At 36.0% G+C, this 17,545-nt stretch overlaps 1 protein-coding gene across 5 annotated transcripts in view; it reads right to left on the minus strand.

The window, feature by feature from the left end:
- Positions 1-299: 299 nt before the first annotated feature.
- The window catches only part of AKAP11 (A-kinase anchoring protein 11), a 42,940-nt gene continuing 25,694 nt past the window's right edge, over positions 300-17,545 (minus strand). For 4 of the 5 annotated variants that reach the window (XM_066176224.1, XM_066176225.1, XM_066176226.1 and 1 more), the window contains 5 exons: positions 15,115-15,270; positions 11,204-11,287; positions 10,444-10,490; positions 7,875-8,035; positions 300-4,637 (listed from right to left, as the gene is read on the minus strand). In XM_066176224.1, coding sequence (XP_066032321.1) covers positions 4,491-4,637; positions 7,875-8,035; positions 10,444-10,490; positions 11,204-11,287; positions 15,115-15,270 — 595 coding nt within the window. In that variant the 3' untranslated portion in view covers positions 300-4,490. The remainder of the gene's footprint in view (positions 4,638-7,874; positions 8,036-10,443; positions 10,491-11,203; positions 11,288-15,114; positions 15,271-17,545) is intronic. The other variant, XM_066176227.1, reaches the window with a different exon arrangement.

Below are 17,545 nucleotides of genomic sequence, written 5' to 3' on the forward strand. Positions count from 1 at the left end.
CAGCTTCCGGGCAAGATGAAGGTGACTGGTTCTTACATCCCCCTTGTGCTCTGAGTGTAGTCCATGTGACACTTTACTGCATGTCAGTGGAAGTGTAAGTCAGTAAAGGACTTACATCCTCACCCCTTGCAGGACTCCAACTGAACTCTGTAAGAAGTATGCCATCTACTGATGTACTGTTTACTATACCCTTCCTCAGGAGTCTTCACACAGCCACCAACCAAGACTGGTCTTAGCTGTGTTGGCTGAAGAGAATAGTTATATTCCATGAATTTACAAGAAACAACAGCACTCCTGAAGCCAGTGAAATGTGTTTTATTTTAAGCCACTGCTAAAACAAGGACAAATTTAGTGCAACCTGGAGTTCATAATCTGAAAACTGAATATAGTTAAATTACTAAAATGGCAAAACTTGTCACCATTATACAGTATAAGACCTTCATATTCATTGAGTACAGTTACATAAACATTTATTTATTCAAACTGCTTTTGGTATACAATTGCATCACTAACTGGGCTGTGAATTACTGTAACACTGCACAAATAAGCAGCAGTTCCAGCAACTTATAATAAATTTTATTATTAAATACTGTTCAGACATTAGAACAAAGGCCCTCTAAAACTACAACACCAGCTATACAACAGGAATGTACAAAGATGGTACAAAATAAAGTGACTAAAGTGGCTGGGCTCTGTACCTGCCTCTTCAGAGCTCAAGTACAGTAAATGCTTGACAGTAGTGGCTCTTGCTGAAAAGCCAAACATTTTACAATAAAAATCATTCCCGAATCTTGTATTTTTCTTTGCAAATCGACTGTTTAGAACTACAGGGGTTTGTGCTGGTGTTTACTACTCACTGTGTTCCCATTCTCTCCAACAATTTGTCTCTCTTCATAGAAAAGGTTCCAGACAAAGTTACGTTAGAAAATGGAACATGTAAAATCTGACACCATTTTTGAGAGACCTAATTAGTCTTGGAATGTGGGTTTCTGAGTTTTGGGGTTCTGGTTGGCTTTTTTCTAAAAAGCGTACACAATCTTCTAAAACTCAAGAATAAAGAAACTACAGAAATTGCATTCATGTACATCGTCTGAGCTGCCTTTTCACACCTTGCTTTGAGACAGCAAATCCACTTTAATTTCAGAATATGGGTTTGAGTTTTGTTTTAAGGCTCTATGCATACTTTGTATTATTTATGCACCCTGTTCTGAATGTTAAAACTAGTTTTAAATATGGCCACTTCTAACTTGCTTTGTAGATGGACTATTTCTCAAAGCGCTTTTGCTACAGAATCTTACAAAACATCCCAACACTTCCATTTTTTAGAACATCAAATGTGTTTATGAAGTGTTTGGGTGATTTCTGAAACAATAACATCCTAGGATATATTTTCCTCAACATAAAAATTAAATTACCAGGGTTTCCCATACAGAAAAAATGCAAGATGAAACAAACTCTACCTTATTATGTTTGTTTATAAAGCAGAATTGTCTGCTTTAAATGGACCAGAATGTGGCCCTTCATGTTTTTACAGTTTTCACTTACGTTTCTGTACTTGTGGCCAGGAGTTTTAAACAAACTCCGTAAAAGTGTAATTTAAGACCTGCATGAGCAAGGAACAGCTTTCTCATTAATATGGCAAACAGCACCAGTTAGATATAGTCAGAGTAAGGTTTTCAAAGATTAAAATAATTGAACTACTAATTTTGGTCGGCTAGTTTTAATGCTTTTTAATTTCACACAGAAGGAGAAAAGCCAAGTTATTCAGAACAAATTTAAAACAATTTGTGTAGAAAACCGGTTTGGTTTTTTTGCTTGTTTTCAGTAAAAATGAAGTAGTTTATAACATTTTTCTCATGAAAATTTGGAAACTAGGCTACTTTCCTCAGAGGCTAATAAAACCATTTTATCCTTGATGTAACACCAATCAATAGTTACACAACATATCCAGTCTGAAAACAGGATTCCGTTTATAAAAATAATTTTCAGTGCAACTGTTGTCCACTTAACTTGCTGAATAGTTGTGAGCTTTGTGAATGGCACGATCCTCTGCCTTTATCCAAAAACGTAAATAAAAAGAAAAAGCACTTTGCCAACTTTATAAAATCCATCATTCTGAATAACAGAGTTCAAAAATGGCTGTCCCTGCAGTGCTTTTTGTTGGTTGTGTTGTAGGTTTTTTAATATACAGTTTTTTACACTTGCAATACCTTCAATATCTTTCTCACTGTACAGAAACACTTTACTGTACTGTATCCTCATGCCCTGAAATTCCACTTGGTGAGCAAAATTTAGTCATGAGGCACTGCTTTTAGCATTTTATTTCTTTGACATTTCAATTTTATAGGTAGATTTGTACAAGTATATTATTTCTGCGTTAAGGAGAAGGTATTATAGCCAGGGAATTATTTCTAATTTTTGTCTAAAGAAATGTTGAAATCAACCTTAAAAAAAAAAAGGGGGGGGGGGGGGGATGAATACAGGGGTTTGGGAGAGGAAAAAAAAATCCAGACAACCTTTGTACAATTCTTTAAAAATATCCGTTATTAGAACTATCTTCTAAATATAGGAATTAAATAACTTCCCCTAACATGCCTTGGGCTCTGGAGAAAAATCATTCCTGATGCCTGGATTATAGAACCTATAACAATGCAAAAGACCTTAGAGTGGCTTTTTGTCTTTTTGTCACATACATCCATTTTTCAATCAGTGAAATGATATATGAAGTGAGGAAATAAACTGAGCATATCAGAATTTTAATTTAATAGTAGAAGTTTGCACCAGGAGTTCACAGCAGTGAGATCCCATACACATATAGATACACATATCTGTGTGTATTCACACGTGTGAAGACACATATGTGCATATACACAAACATGAAAAATCTTTGGCTCTGTGAGAAAGGTGAATTTTGTGAGATCCAAGGCAAAAATCCAGATGACAAAAGAGGACTAAAACCAACCATGTCTCTGCAAAAAGGCCAGTGGAATGCTTTCCTAAAATACAAAGACACTGTAAGAACAGTGCTCTTGAGTTTACCAGAGTGACGCATCATAGCAATTCATGGGGTAGGGGAAATCAGAATAGTACATATGCCATTAAAACTCAGGAATAGATTTGGAGATCATATCTCTCCTTTTTTGGGATCACAAAACTGTGCACCATTATCAACAGTATATTTTTCTGTGAAAAAGCTATTAAGATCTTTCTGTTCATCCAAAATCAGTAACACTCTCTGATTATTCATGCCAAATTTTAGGTGGCAACCTGGTAATCACCTGCACATGCCTTTTTCTCTCAAAGGATATATAAAAAAACAAATCGCAAAAAACATCTTCAAACCACAGGATAAGTGAAATTCCGGATTTCCGTTCAGACAGAAAGGCAAATCAGCAGCATTGGTGAGAAACCTGACAAGACTGCTAAAAATATTCAATTAAAAGCGCCTTTAAAAAAATTCAGTGAAGGTAGTTAACAAAAATGAAAAATCAATTTGCAAGAAATTTCCCCTTTACATTTTCATTAGCTATCTTTGCTAAACACTTCCATGCTCACTGCGTAACAAAACTGTCTTTATTCTTGAAAAGAAAATTCATATGTGGCTGCTTTGAAATAAAGAATTAAAACTATTCAAAAAGAAGGCCAAAATCCTCAGAAATTTTTGTCTTCTACTTTTAACACATCTGCATGAGAGACTAATGTACACACTCCTTGACATGGAACTAATGTCATAGAAGTATCTGCCTATAAAAAGCCACAGTAAAAAATTTAGCAATTTAAATCTGACTGGCAAGCTTCAGGAAACCTTGCTCGAGAATTACATATGAAATTATGCTCTGCCCTTTTACTGGAAGTTACTAGCTCTCCCCAAATCAACGAATTCATGCCTTTGCACCTCAGCAATTTCAGAGCAGACTCTCCCATCTTCACATCAAGTTAAAACTGATAAAGGTGGCTAACAAGCCAGACTGTATTAAGGGGCTGCTTGGGAAGGTCTCAGTTTTCTTCCTGGCAATGCAGCCCTTGGGCATGTAACACCTGGCCAAGATGAATCATTTTTCCACTGTCTGCAGCAAGGTATTCCAGAGGAGATTCTTGCTAAAATCAGTGCTCTTAGTCCTGCTGTGAATATAGCACACATAGCAGTGGGAGAAAGAGCTATCCTGGTTCGAGGGGAATCCTGTATATCATGTCTGAGACTGTGGACTACGATCATAGACAAGGGCTGTTCATAAATATCTCAGTGGTATGAACACAGCAGTAAATACAAGTTATGAGTGGGTGGACAATACCAATTATGAACTGAATAAACATACCATGTGCACAGTATCACAAAGCACAGCACAGCTATTTTGACTTTCACCTCAAAGTCTTTTAACGCTGACTATTACTTAAACATTCACTAGTTGAATTTTACTTTACACATCTGTGTTCCTTCTATCTCCTTTCAGAAGAGGAATGAAGTGAAGAGTGTTACATCTTTGGATTTTTCAGACATTTTCCAGAAGCCAATCAACCAAAGATTTACTTAGAGCTTGCTCTCCATCAGATGCCGTCTCTAACATTTCACAGTATTTCAGCACTGCTTGCAATAGATCTCCAACTTTCCAATCTCTTGCTCTCAGTCTTCTGGAAAGCTAAAGGGGAGACAGGGGAACACAAAACAAAATATTTTGACTGGGACATCCTGATTAAGTTACAGAAGTTATTCTTGAAACTTAGGTCATAAGAGATCAGTTGTAATGAGTTAATCATTATTCCCACATCTATAAAAACAAAAACTTCCGCAAGATTCAAGCACTTTTCTTTAGGGCAGTCTTCACAAAGCTTTCTTCTGGAGGGAGCACCATTTTCAAATTATGTGGTGCCACAGGTATGAGGGCTGTGGTTCATCAAGACTGCGGAAAACAGGAAATTCTGAACACAGGATTAAGACATTTGCCACCCCTCCCATGCCAATAATGCATGTATAAAAAGACAAAACTCTGTCTTAATAAAAGGATGTGGATTTTCCTTTCACAACATATAGTGTGGTTGGGGTGGCACAGACACTACCCTCAATGAAAACAGTATCTTCAGAGTTGGGAAATTATAACATCTTGGGGAAGAGGAAAAGGTGATGATTAAGTTAAACTACCACTCAGGAGCAGAGATCAGTGTAGCTGAAAACATTTCTTTTCCCCCAGGATCCAAAGAAAAAATATCTTCCATTGCTGATGTGTCAAGCTCAGCTATATGTGTAAGAAAGCCTACCCTAAGGAAAGAATAAATTTGACAGCTTACCCAGGAGTAAAAAGCCTAACAATTTTTAGTTTAAATAAATAAATAAATAAAAAACACCCACTCAAATTATTCTCTGCAGCCTTCTAGACACCTGTCAATGCTGTATTTTGTAAACACAGTTTACACACCCTACTTGTTCTTTGGAGTTGTAAATTTTTACCCCTTTTTATAGTCCCTACCAAGACATCCCATATATTAAGTTTAAAAAAAGTCATAGACAGTGTTCAGGGAAATATTTTTCACAGCTACAAAATTAAAAATTCATACAGTTTCTACTATGAGACCTGTCAGATTGCAATATAAAGTTCTATAAAAAATATAAAGGAAGACAATTTTTCCCTGCTTCTTTACCTAGCTGATGTTCCAGCTGCAGCAAGGCAGGTGGTAGGACTGCCAGAAAGAACACAGGCATTAAAGCATGTATCAAACAATTAACTTCTTGAGAAAACCATTAACTTGAACAAGCAAAAAAAATCCTCTCTAATCCTGAGCATAATTTATTCTGAACACTGGAAACTTTTCTCAGTGGGAAAAAAAAAAAAAAAAAAAAGACATCTTTTCTATATAAGAAAAGACTGAAATCTGTAGCTATTTCTGTGAATTTTAAAGCAGAACAGAGGAAACGGGAGTTTTATAGTCTACAACATGCAATTTTGTAAATGATGCTTGTTGGTTTATAAAAGAATGGTCATTTTTCTTTCCTCTGAGAGAGGAAAGCGTGGCTAATGTCCAAACACCTACTTCAGCAAATACAATATAAAAATTCTGTCCAAAGAAGTTTTCCACCATGGTAAAACTACAGAGCTGGCATCGAAATTTTAATTTTAGGTTTAATTTCACTACTTCTTTAGATGACCAATCAGTTTCTTACTGCCAGATAAGGGAAATATTAGAGTTTACTCAAAATAGGAATCCTAAAACACCTAGGTAAGATCTGATTAAAAATTGAATACCTAGGATTTTTTAATCCAGGCACTTGCATATCCACACTGTCAGACATCTCACAGAAGTCAAGAACTATCTATTCTAATTTACTAGTTTCTTGTTTTCCTCCTAACAAATGTATTTTTCTCCATACATAGGTATTTAGCTTCTTTCTGCCTCGAGTCCCCTTAAGTAAGAGTTCACACCCAGCCTGCAACAATACCCTGCCTGATACACGCTAGGAACACTCCTGCCTTCTATGCGGCCACATCACATCGGTGGTTCATTACCCTGCTGTGATCAGCTAACACAAGCCTTTGCTCCCTTCCAGAACTCCCCAGCTGCTTACACAGGCAACAGCTGTTCCGACGTGCTCTGCGCCCGGGCCGGCTCCCCGGGAAGCCGAGGTAACTCCCGAGGGTCCCCAAGCGACGCCCCAAGGCCGCGGCTGCAGAGCGACCGGGACACCGGCCACGGATCCCGCTGGGCGGCAGCGCCCTCTGGAGGGGCTCGCCCAGCTTTACAACACCCGGGAATGACTATTTCCAATTCAATTCCGTCTGGGTCAGAGATCATTCCAATTGGGAAGTAGGATGGAATAAAATACAGGGAATCATTCTCTGCCTCGGGGAAGGGAAATAAAATTTCAATTTATTTTAATGGAACTGCATCTCGAGAACCAAAAATAGTCCACAAAACTAACTGAAACAATTAACTACTGTAGCATTTTTAGGAATGCATGACTACTACTGCCAGGAGGTCTTACCTTTAGGTGTCAACTCAGTATCAATTTGTGACTGAAGTGTCAAGTAGAAAAATATTATAATATTTTCAGAAGGGCACACGTAACAGACACTGCTATTTTCCAGAGTGCTCTTCTCAGTATGTCCTCTCATTAAGGTAGCTGGAGTCATGCTCATATACAGAGCCAGCTAAAAATATCTTTCCTGTGTGTCCTGGAGCACTGGCTCAAATCTCAGCACCACAACTTTGTAGTCTCTTAACTCAGAGCAGTCCAAAGAATGAGAGACTCAGGGAAAAATTAAAAAAAAAAGGGGCACCTGCCATCTCTTTTCTGTCTTTCATATTGTATTGTTAGATACATGTGTCTCAGATGCACAGAAAATAAATTATTATTAACACTTGTGGGTCCTACCACTATTCTACCCGAGTATTTGCAACAAACATGAAACAGATTAACAGATCTTCAAAAGAAGGCAGAAAACTTCGTGACTGTTATCCCTAACCCAAACTCGTTCACATCCAAAAACCTTCAGAAAATGCTCAGCCAAGCATGTGAGGACAGAAAAAGTGATGTATTTTTTTCTTTGTGTTAAGGCACTTATAAACCATAACAAAGAGGAAACATATGAGTATTAGGAGTAAAACCAACAATTTCAAACAGCACAGAAATGGAGAAAAGTCCTTCCAAACTGCCTTCCAGTCTATGGTAGCACAAAGTCCACTCTGTCATAACTAATGTACAACAAAACGTATTCCTGAAACAATTCTAAATCAAACATACCAAGCTTCAGAAAAGGAGCATAGGGCATTTATTTCTATATGCCTAAAAAACATTTCCAAACTTTCTGGGTTATTTCAAATAAGAATGCAAAACTTCCTACTCTCAAAATCAAATACACATTCCACCAAACCCGAGTACTTACAGAGACGAATTCCCTTGCAGCAGCGTCGCGAAAGTGAAGATCAGGCAACTCTGTTTCAGAAGCTGCCAGCCACTGGAGCGCTGCTCTGAGCTGTGGGTCCACTAGATTTGGTTCCAGATCAATATTCATTATTGATAAAGTCTTTCGCATTTGCTCCAAACCTAACATTAAATATAAAATAATCAAATCTATAGCTTCAAATTATTTAAAAAAAATCTCTGCAGTTCCCTGTTTATAGACTGTATTATCTTAAAAAAACTCAATTTAGTACACACAGATAATATGAAAGGAAAAAATTAGATTGGTCTCAAGTGTTTCAGCCCATTCCCATTAGGAAGTACTGTTTATCCCATTTACAACTGTGTGCAAACATAGCTAAGTATTAAAAGATACCTAAGCTATAATGTATATTCCAAATGACGAAATTTAGCACAGACTTTCATAAAGTGAACAGCAATGGCTCTCACATGGTCCATCAGTTCCTCCCATTTCCTGCTGCTATTTTTTGCTATGCCTTCATCTAACTGATTTTTGAAAGTGTATTTTTTTAAAGTTCCGAATTCTTTCCTACAGTGATCAGACTGCCTCTCGAACATTTCCTAAGTACATTGCTGTTTTACTGATGCATATCCAGTTTTTCAACATTTCTTTTACAGCATAAGTTCCAAAACTTTGTACAACATTGGAAGAGTAGTTGTGTTAATAACATTTAGGAACTACAGTATTGTCAGCTTCTGTCCCCAAGCTGAATTTCTGTATACAGCTACCACAGAGATCCTTTGTCACACCCCCAGAAACAACTAGGCACGTATGTAGTGCTCTCCAAGTTGGAGTTACTACTTCCAGACTACTGAACTTGACTCTAGAAACATGGAATATATTTGCAACAAAAACATGTATTTGTGTTGAGTTTACCTCAATCTCACTACTCTTCTAACTAAGTTTATGAAAATTGAGGTATGTAAGGTATTCATTCCTAACTGGCAAAGTCAAGCAAGTTGAAACAGATTACCCCAGAAGTAAAAGCAAGAGAAAATTAACTAGCAAAACTGTCAAACAAAACTGTGCTTTTAGTGGATAACAGATTATTTGTCTAGGAGCCCCAAAGTTTAACTTCTTCATAGGAGAAAGAACAATTTAAAAAAATTATGACAGTGGGTAGAAAGCATTGTGTGGTAACATTGTTGGGAAATTCTGGTACATTTTTTAGTCTTATAAAATAGATGTACATTTGATAATAAGGCTTTGTTTCAAATTCCTTGGTGAACAAGGCGCAGTCAGCTTAGAAAAAGCCAGACATTTGCAGGTATGACATGAACAGGTATGACTTGAACCAAATGTGCATGACCAGGTACAAAGGTTTTCTACCTAGCCCACTGTTTAAACAGTCCTACAATTACACAACATGAAGAGCCTGCTCAAAACAATAGTGAGGTGAGGAACTTACACTGGAAAAATTTCACTAGAAAATCCTTAATACAGTATAAAGCAGTCTGTTGCACTACAGACAGTAGGTGACACTTGAACTGGGTAAAGAAAAAATCCAATCACTATCCTAATTGAGCAACTTGAGTATTTGAGATGCCAGAACCTTTTAAAGATGAGACCAAAAGAAAGCAAAGACATATTGATAAAGTAGATGAAACCTACAGAGCAGAAAAAAATTTAATTATTCTGAGAAAAGATACTCAATAATTTAGCTTTACTTCCTTATATCCTTAGGATTTAATAAAATTAAGAGATGTTGATAACTTATATACATTTTCCAGGAGCTTAAACAGAGAAAAAAAACCCCAAACCAACCAAAAAACCCTAAACCCACACATCTTTCTGCTTACATTAAGACTACTTGAAGATGTGCAACAAGGTTGCATATCCTCTGTAAGGAAGTAGCAGAAGTTTCTGGAAACATTTTTATCTTCAAACTATACCCAAAACAAGGAAGAGCTCTGTTATAACTTGTTCTGATATCAGCTCATCTTAAAACCATCTTCACACACTGTGTATTCAGGCTGTTTTCAAGCTAACCTTTGGCACATCAGACAGACTGGAACCAAAGCTGTAACAAGACTCTGGATAGATCCTAGTTATACTTCACTAAGAAGAAATAGAGAATAGCAAATGCATCAAATCCAAGATTTTTAGGTTTTTTCATGACCCTCTCCCAAGATTAATGTGTCCAGTTTGAGTATCTTCTTCAGCACGCTGAACGCAGCCACGTGGATGCACTGCCATGGCTCCTTAAGTATTTTTTTTAAAAAAATTAGGCTCTGCATATAAATTCACACCTTCAACAAGCTGATCAAAGTTCCCTACCTTATGTTATTAAATTCATGCAAGCATCAGTAACTAGCACTTTCCAAAGGCCGCAAATTTCAGTGCCTTAAGAGGATTATGTAGGGCATTAATCTAAGAATACTTTCTGACACTTGACTGACATTCATTATGATGAATAGGGATAATAGAGTCGTCACCTTGTTTTGCAGACTACAAAGGCAAAGAATTAACAAAAAAATTAATGTACAGTGCGCACAACAAGAACAGTAGGATATTCAGGAACTGACATTACCTTCTACAGCATCCTTGGAATCTTCATCTTTATCTTCCATTCCATCACTGTATTTTGATTAGGAAAACAAAAATATGAATACAATCCAATATATGCACTAAAAGTAGTAAATCCTAAGACTGTAATGAAGGTTAAACAACAGGAAGTTGATAAAAGAATTAAGGAGTGATCATGAAAAGCAGCTTTGCTTCTCACACCATTTCATGTTGTAAACAGACTTATCATCACCTTCTCAAGATTTGCTCTCAGGAAAAAAAGGGAGAAGAGAGAAACAACAGAAAGGTGTTAAAGGCACTACTTATTGATTTTAATAGTTTTGCTTCATATGTGGAAAGGTTGAGCCATGTTATGTCACCGACATGAATAGCTATAGGTAAGCCATGAGTGGCCTATAAAAACCAATTACTAAGCAATTCTGAAAGTTTACACAAGTTAAAAGGGAAAAACCCCCAGAAATCCTGTAGGAAGCAAGCTCTAGTCTGCATGAAAAAAAGTAAATATAAAGACTTGTAAAACTGCAGGCAAGAACATGCAAAAAAAGGTACCTTTTTGCAAGCAAAACACATTCATCAGTTTTAGCACAGAAAAATTTAATCATTCAGGGTGAATTAATTAATTAAAAATCATATTGTGATTAAGTGAGAAGAATGTGAATAATGTATCAGCATAAAAATATACTGTATTTTTATTTTCAAAAATGATGATTTCATGCATTAATTATGAGGAACCCATCTGGTTTATATTTCTCAACTCAACCAACCTGTCTGATGTTGGAAAGGATATATTCTCCTCATACATATCCCCTTCTAAACCAAGACTGCTCCAGCTACTGCTGTTACCATTACTGCCAGGAGAAGAAGAGAAGACAGCTGAACTAGAAAAGAACAATAGCTCAAACTAGAACCTTCATTTTCCTTACAACTCTTTTTTCAAGACATTTAATGCAAGAGCACCGAATCTAGACAGGTTTGCTGGATCAAACATGACTCTCAGTGCTATCCAGAGTAGCAATGTGCACAATAATGCAAAACTAGCAGGTTTCAGTACACTGGTGAAAATATTAATTTGTACTCATTAATTTTTCAGATCAGTGCTAGCAGGAATTCTGTCTTCAGGTCTAAGCATATCACTTGTTATTTATAAAAACTCAACAACTTCAAAAGGATTACTTATAGGAAAATGGATTATATCTGTATTATTTGCTTAGGGAGCAGCTAACAGTGAATAAAATTATGCATTGTGAAGACAACTTCATGTAAAAAATCCTTCCATCTCACTCCAAAAATCCAGTAACAATCTGCAACAGCCTGATGAGAAGGAATTCCTGGAGTAAATATTTTTTTAATTTTTAATATTGTTCTGGAAGTTACTCTTTAAAAAAAGAGGAGGTTTATAAATCTATGAAAAAAACACTGATAAGATTACTTCACTCACAGTTCACAAAAATACTGCATTTATTCTATGACTACATTCAACCCAATGCAAAGAACTGAAGAAAATGAGCATGTTCTTACACTTGTTAATTTCAGTCATTATAAATAACACAGTTTGTTAAGCCTGTCACTATGTACAAGACTGAGCAACTCATTTGATTAAATCTCCATTCCTCAACATCATACCTCCCCCAGAGCATGTCTGGAAGCTTTCCAAGAACAGGACTTCCAAATATCTAACATTCTTCAAGAAAGCAGACTGTCTACTAGAGATGGCACGAGAAGCCACGGAGTAACTGCAGAGAACAACAGCTGCAAGAAGATGCTCTCTCCACCTAGGCCTTATGTGACTGTTGAAGCTCATTTCCATTCACACCACTCAAGGCAAATAGCAAAATGGTGGAAGAAAACATTTCAAGAGACAGACACTGATCTCTTTCAAGTGTCTGCCAGTAACATTATCTTCTATCAGTGTCCCTTGCCCTCCAGCATGCCTGCTTGGATCCCAATTTCAAAACAGTGAACAGCAGGTTAGCAAGTCTATAAAATAAAACGCACCCAAATAACGTGAAAAAAAGTTTACGAAGTTGCGAGTGCCTTATTCGGTACATTGTTGCTTATTTCGACTACATGTCCAAAGAAAATTCAGAAAGTTCTCTTGTTATGCACACAAGAAAAAAGAAAATTAAAGAACAGAAGCTTCTGAAGAAACCAACTTACAGAGAATGCAAACCTGGTCTAAAAAACATTCCCAAGTTACTGTATGAGACTATCACACTCTATTTGAAGTATTAAATTCGGCTTAAAATTGTTAAATTACAGGGATAAAAAAATTTAATATAGCCTATTGGTATCAATACTTCACACTCACAGCGCCTCTTTCACTGGAAGTTACAGATGCAGCACATAAATAGAGGTAAAAGCTGCGCTGGTTCTCAGACTGAAGGATAAAGATTTTGTAATCTAACAGAATAACCTCTGCACACTACTGTTCTGATTAGGTAAGAGACTTAATGCACTTTTCAGAGGTCAGTCTTGGTCTGAAATAATCATATATATATATTGAACCATATGATAATAGTGAGGTTTGAGAAAGAGATGAGACTTTTTTTCTAATTAAAAGCCAAATCAGCAGTCTTTAAAATAAACTCCTGTAACCACAAAACAAGCAATAAACAGACAAAGGCATCATAATGCCTCTGTAATGGTTCATGCAGCTCGTCAACAAGAGCCAGCAGAAGAATAACAAGAAAAGCAAGAGGCTTCTGCTCTGAGTTCTAACCCCACCTGGATGCTAAAAGAAAAGTCTATGTCTATGCCTATGCTTATACCTACACACCAACTAGAGAGAAAGTTTAAGGACTTTTTAAGTCTAAATTTAAGTCACTAGATTTAGGCATGAAAAGCAGAAGATACAAGCACTTCCCTGAATAACTAACTTGCAAGTTCTCCAAATAACTTTCATCTTAATGGAGCTGCCCACAGGAAGCAGTGAATTAATTTGTTTTGCTTTGCTTGTGCATGGCTTTTGCTTTAGCTGTTAAACTGCCTTTATCTCAACCCATGACAGTTCTCACACTCTTCCAATTCTGACCCCATTCCACCTTGGCAGGAGTGAAGGACTGGCTGGGTGGGGCTTAGCTGTCAGCTGGGGTTAAACCACAACAGGGTATTATTACTGAATCTGGGCTTGTTACAGATCTCCCCCTGGCTATCTTTTTTTACACAGGGCAACAACCCCAGCTCCTTCCTTCCACCTGATAAACCTCATCAACACAGATGAACACACATGCTGTTACCAAGCCACAATTAGTTATGTAAAACCAGCAGATTAATTTGCACATGCCAGTTTCCTCCATCAACACCTTGCTATCCAAATTATTCCTCCCCTTCTATGAGTAACATGTTAATTCAGGTCATTCCTCCTCTAAGGAGACATAGATTTTCTTCCAAGTTATATAAATTACCTTCTTTTCATTTACATCTGTTTTGGGAATGATAAACAAATAACAAATACAACACATGCACTACTGGTCCAGAATTTTTTTTTTTTTTTTTACTTTTTCTCACTATCAACTAACCTATATTTTATTGTGTATTTGTAACTGCCAATACAGCAAATATTCTTCCTTCCACTCAGATTTTCATCATCATTTTCACTTGTTCAAGAGATGATGTTTTACTAAAATAACTCTGAGTTAATGTATTCTTTTATAAAATTATTAAGGTGTATGAGTGATAAATTATAGTAGTGGTTTGATTAAATTATTTAATTAAGCAAACCAGGAAAAATACTGCAGGTATTCGAGTAGTTTCACATTGATACCAAATAACCTATCTGGATATTACTTAAACAAGCAGGTCTCCATACCTTCTTTAATCTCAGGAATGCTGGAAGTACTACCTAAAGAAAAAAAGTCTCTCTCCCATTTCTGCTGGACTTCAACAGAAATGCTGAACTTTTTTTATATCATAAAAAACCAAGCTTATTTGTTCCTCATACATTCCTTATATAGAAGATCAGGACACAACTCTCAGTATAATTCTCCCTGGAAACAGGCAGAGACATTGCAAATTTTAGAATTGCCATTCTAATCTTTGTTAGTTATCAATCAGGCAGGGTCAGTGCAGTGAGAAGCTCTGTAGAAAAAGTTACTACCCTGAACATGCAAGTTCCAGTATTACACACCTGCATGGTTAGCAGTATATAAATACTCCACCAATGCCAGAGCAGCTCATAAATTCCAGTCCCAAAAAAGACAAAAATAGCTGTAAAAGCTCATCATGTAAATCAAGCTATTACCTTTTTTCAAAAATAAATGAATTTATGTAAAACACTTTCTCAAGGATTAAGTTTTAATATTTTAGAGCACAACTTGTAAACTGTACTCTCTAGCTATATTTTACAGAGGGGGGATGTTTTTAAAATGCTTACATCTTTTGCTAAGCATCTTTCTGTAAGCATCTTTTACTTCATTTTTTTATGTACAGTTTTACTTGATGTGATTCCCTGGCATCAATGACAATGCACTCTCCATATATTTTACAGAGTATGAACATTCATGGCCAACAACATTTTGTAAGAAAACAAAATCATAATATTAGAACCATTTTTAATAAAAAGGTGTTGAAGACAAAAATAATCTCTTCTCCCCCAAACCCTAGGAGAAATATCACTTGATGACAAGTTATTTGATGTCAAAGTAACTGTTTAACTATACTAAATCTTTATAGTTACCTGTCACTTAGGTGAAGAAAACTGCTGCTCTCATCAGGATGTTCATCTTCAAAACTTAGATTGGACCAACTCCCAGTGCTATCATCACCAATACTAAGACTCATCTGCTGGCTAACAACAGATTCAACAGAGTGAAATCCTTCTCTTCCAACAGAGCTAAACAAAAATTTAAGACAAAAACATCACTGCATTTCATGCTGATCTGTGTTTAGTTCATTCAAAGCAATTTAACACCATTCCCAAGACATTAAATTCCATTGGAAAAGAAAAGGTGGAGAATCCCTTAATTTGTGTCCTATTCTTAACACAAGAAATAGTACAACCAAATTAAATTAAAACATCAACAGGTTTAGGTCAGGGATTGCTATTTGGAATTCTTTCATTAGAAATCAGAGAGTGGTACAAAGAATTCTCTCATTTGGAATATTATTTACTATGAAGCACAGAAGGCACTGTAGCTCTGCAGACTGTGTATCAAGGTACACTTTTCAAGCAGAAGACTTACCATTTCTGAACTTGTTCACCCTAGGACTGTTTGGCTGGCCCAACATTTTCCCTGGCCTGCCTTCAGTACAAGCAGCTAAGTGGTTTGCTACTTAGGGCAAAGAGTTTATGTATAATCCAGAGTCTAAAATACTAGGATTCCATTTTTTAAAAAGTTTTCTGCAGAAGAAGATGTTTTCCTCCTTCAAGAAAGTGTAGCAATGCATGACTTGTAGAGAATTTTTCCCCCTCAGAAAGTGTTTAATTTTTTTATCCGAAAACCAATCAAGCAACCTATCCCATAGAAGTTAATATTTAGAAGACACTTTAAAAAATTCATTTAAAGAAGTTTGAACTCCTTATTAAAAAAACAAAAACAACAAAACAACAAAAAAACCTCCACAAAAAACACTTACAAAATGAGTACATGCAGTTATGAACTAATTTCCATGTGCACACTGTGATTATCTATCTATATATATATATATATATAGCAGTAAGAAACACAAGAAGAAAGATCAGCCTACTCCCACACAGCATGCAGCCACAGTAACATCACTATTTAAAAAGCCAACTTAATCACATCATTTCTAACACTTTGTTCCAGTAAGTACAAATTTGTCCAAATACATAGCTGAACTGGAACCCATCAGGGTAACAAAAAAGGTCATTTTTCCCATTTTTATTTATAATTATACCAGCATCAGTCCTGTACATCACACAAGGCAGTTTCTCAAGGAACATACGCATTACATACTACACACTAGATGACAACAGAAGAAACATTTATAAATTCTGTCACAGCAAAATTCTAATATCGTCTCCTTGCCCCAGATTTAATGATAAATAGTATCTATTTGAACCCTGCATTTTGTTGTTGGCATATTCTAACTAGAATTTTTAAATAAAGTGTTATCTTTGATACCATAGATATAGAAAAACATCACCACATGACTTTCTTTTTTTGAAACACATTGAGTGAGAAGTCAAACCTGTAGTGCAAGGACCAACAATATACTACTCAGGAGCACTTTTATGCTTGCTTCATATTAAACCTTGAAAATTTTAGTTCAGTCCCACTGTGGCCTTTAGCCACAGAACATACAAAAATCAATTTGTTCTTTATAATGATGCCCCTCTAAACACTAGAGAAAGAAACCAGTGTGAGGAATACCCCCCCAAAAAAAAACCAAACAAAAAAAAGTAGGAATATAAGTATTACTTCAAAATTTTAAAAAAGGTACTAATTGATTGCTATTGGACCTGAAAAGATTTCACTCTGATCAGAGCACAGTCTGTTTTAGGAAACAGTTGTTTGCCACAAATTTACTGTGGCAAATATTTCCTATTTATAGACCTATTAAAGGAAAGAGTATGTTACCCTTTGATAAATATACAAGGATTTTTAAGTCAATTCCTTCGTTATTGTATTACTGTTTTATAAGCTAAAGTGCCATTTAGTAAGTTGTTTTTTCTTAAAGTAACAGTTATTTTTCTTCTTTTTTTTTTTTTTCTAGTAGTAAAGACACTATCACAACACAGCCATAATAAAAAAATGAAGTCTTCATACTACAAAGCAATGGCTCATTTGGCCAGCATCAGATGTTGAAGAGGAAGTATGAACAGAGAACAAACCTGGATTCTGTCACAGATCATAGATCAACAAAACCTTTAAGGACTAGTATGTACAACTGTAGGTACTATCTTGAAGTTGAAATAAGTTCCACTTATAATTCACCTATTGGAACATACGTGTGCTGATATGCATAGTATCCTTGGTTTCAAGCTCACATAAAAAGCTTTTTTCCCCCAGTTCTGAGTCATTTAAATATAACCAGAAGAACAAAAAGAAAACATTCAGAATATGAAGTGTGTCTTTTTAAAAAAATATATATTAAAATTCCTTCTGAGAACATATTTGTATTAACAACCTCTTTCTGATACGAAA

The sequence above is a fragment of the Chamaea fasciata genome, unplaced genomic scaffold (genome assembly GCF_029207755.1).
Source record: "Chamaea fasciata isolate MVZ Bird 193981 ecotype frontalis unplaced genomic scaffold, bChaFas1.0.hap1 SCAF_2, whole genome shotgun sequence".
Taxonomy (NCBI): domain Eukaryota; kingdom Metazoa; phylum Chordata; class Aves; order Passeriformes; family Sylviidae; genus Chamaea; species Chamaea fasciata.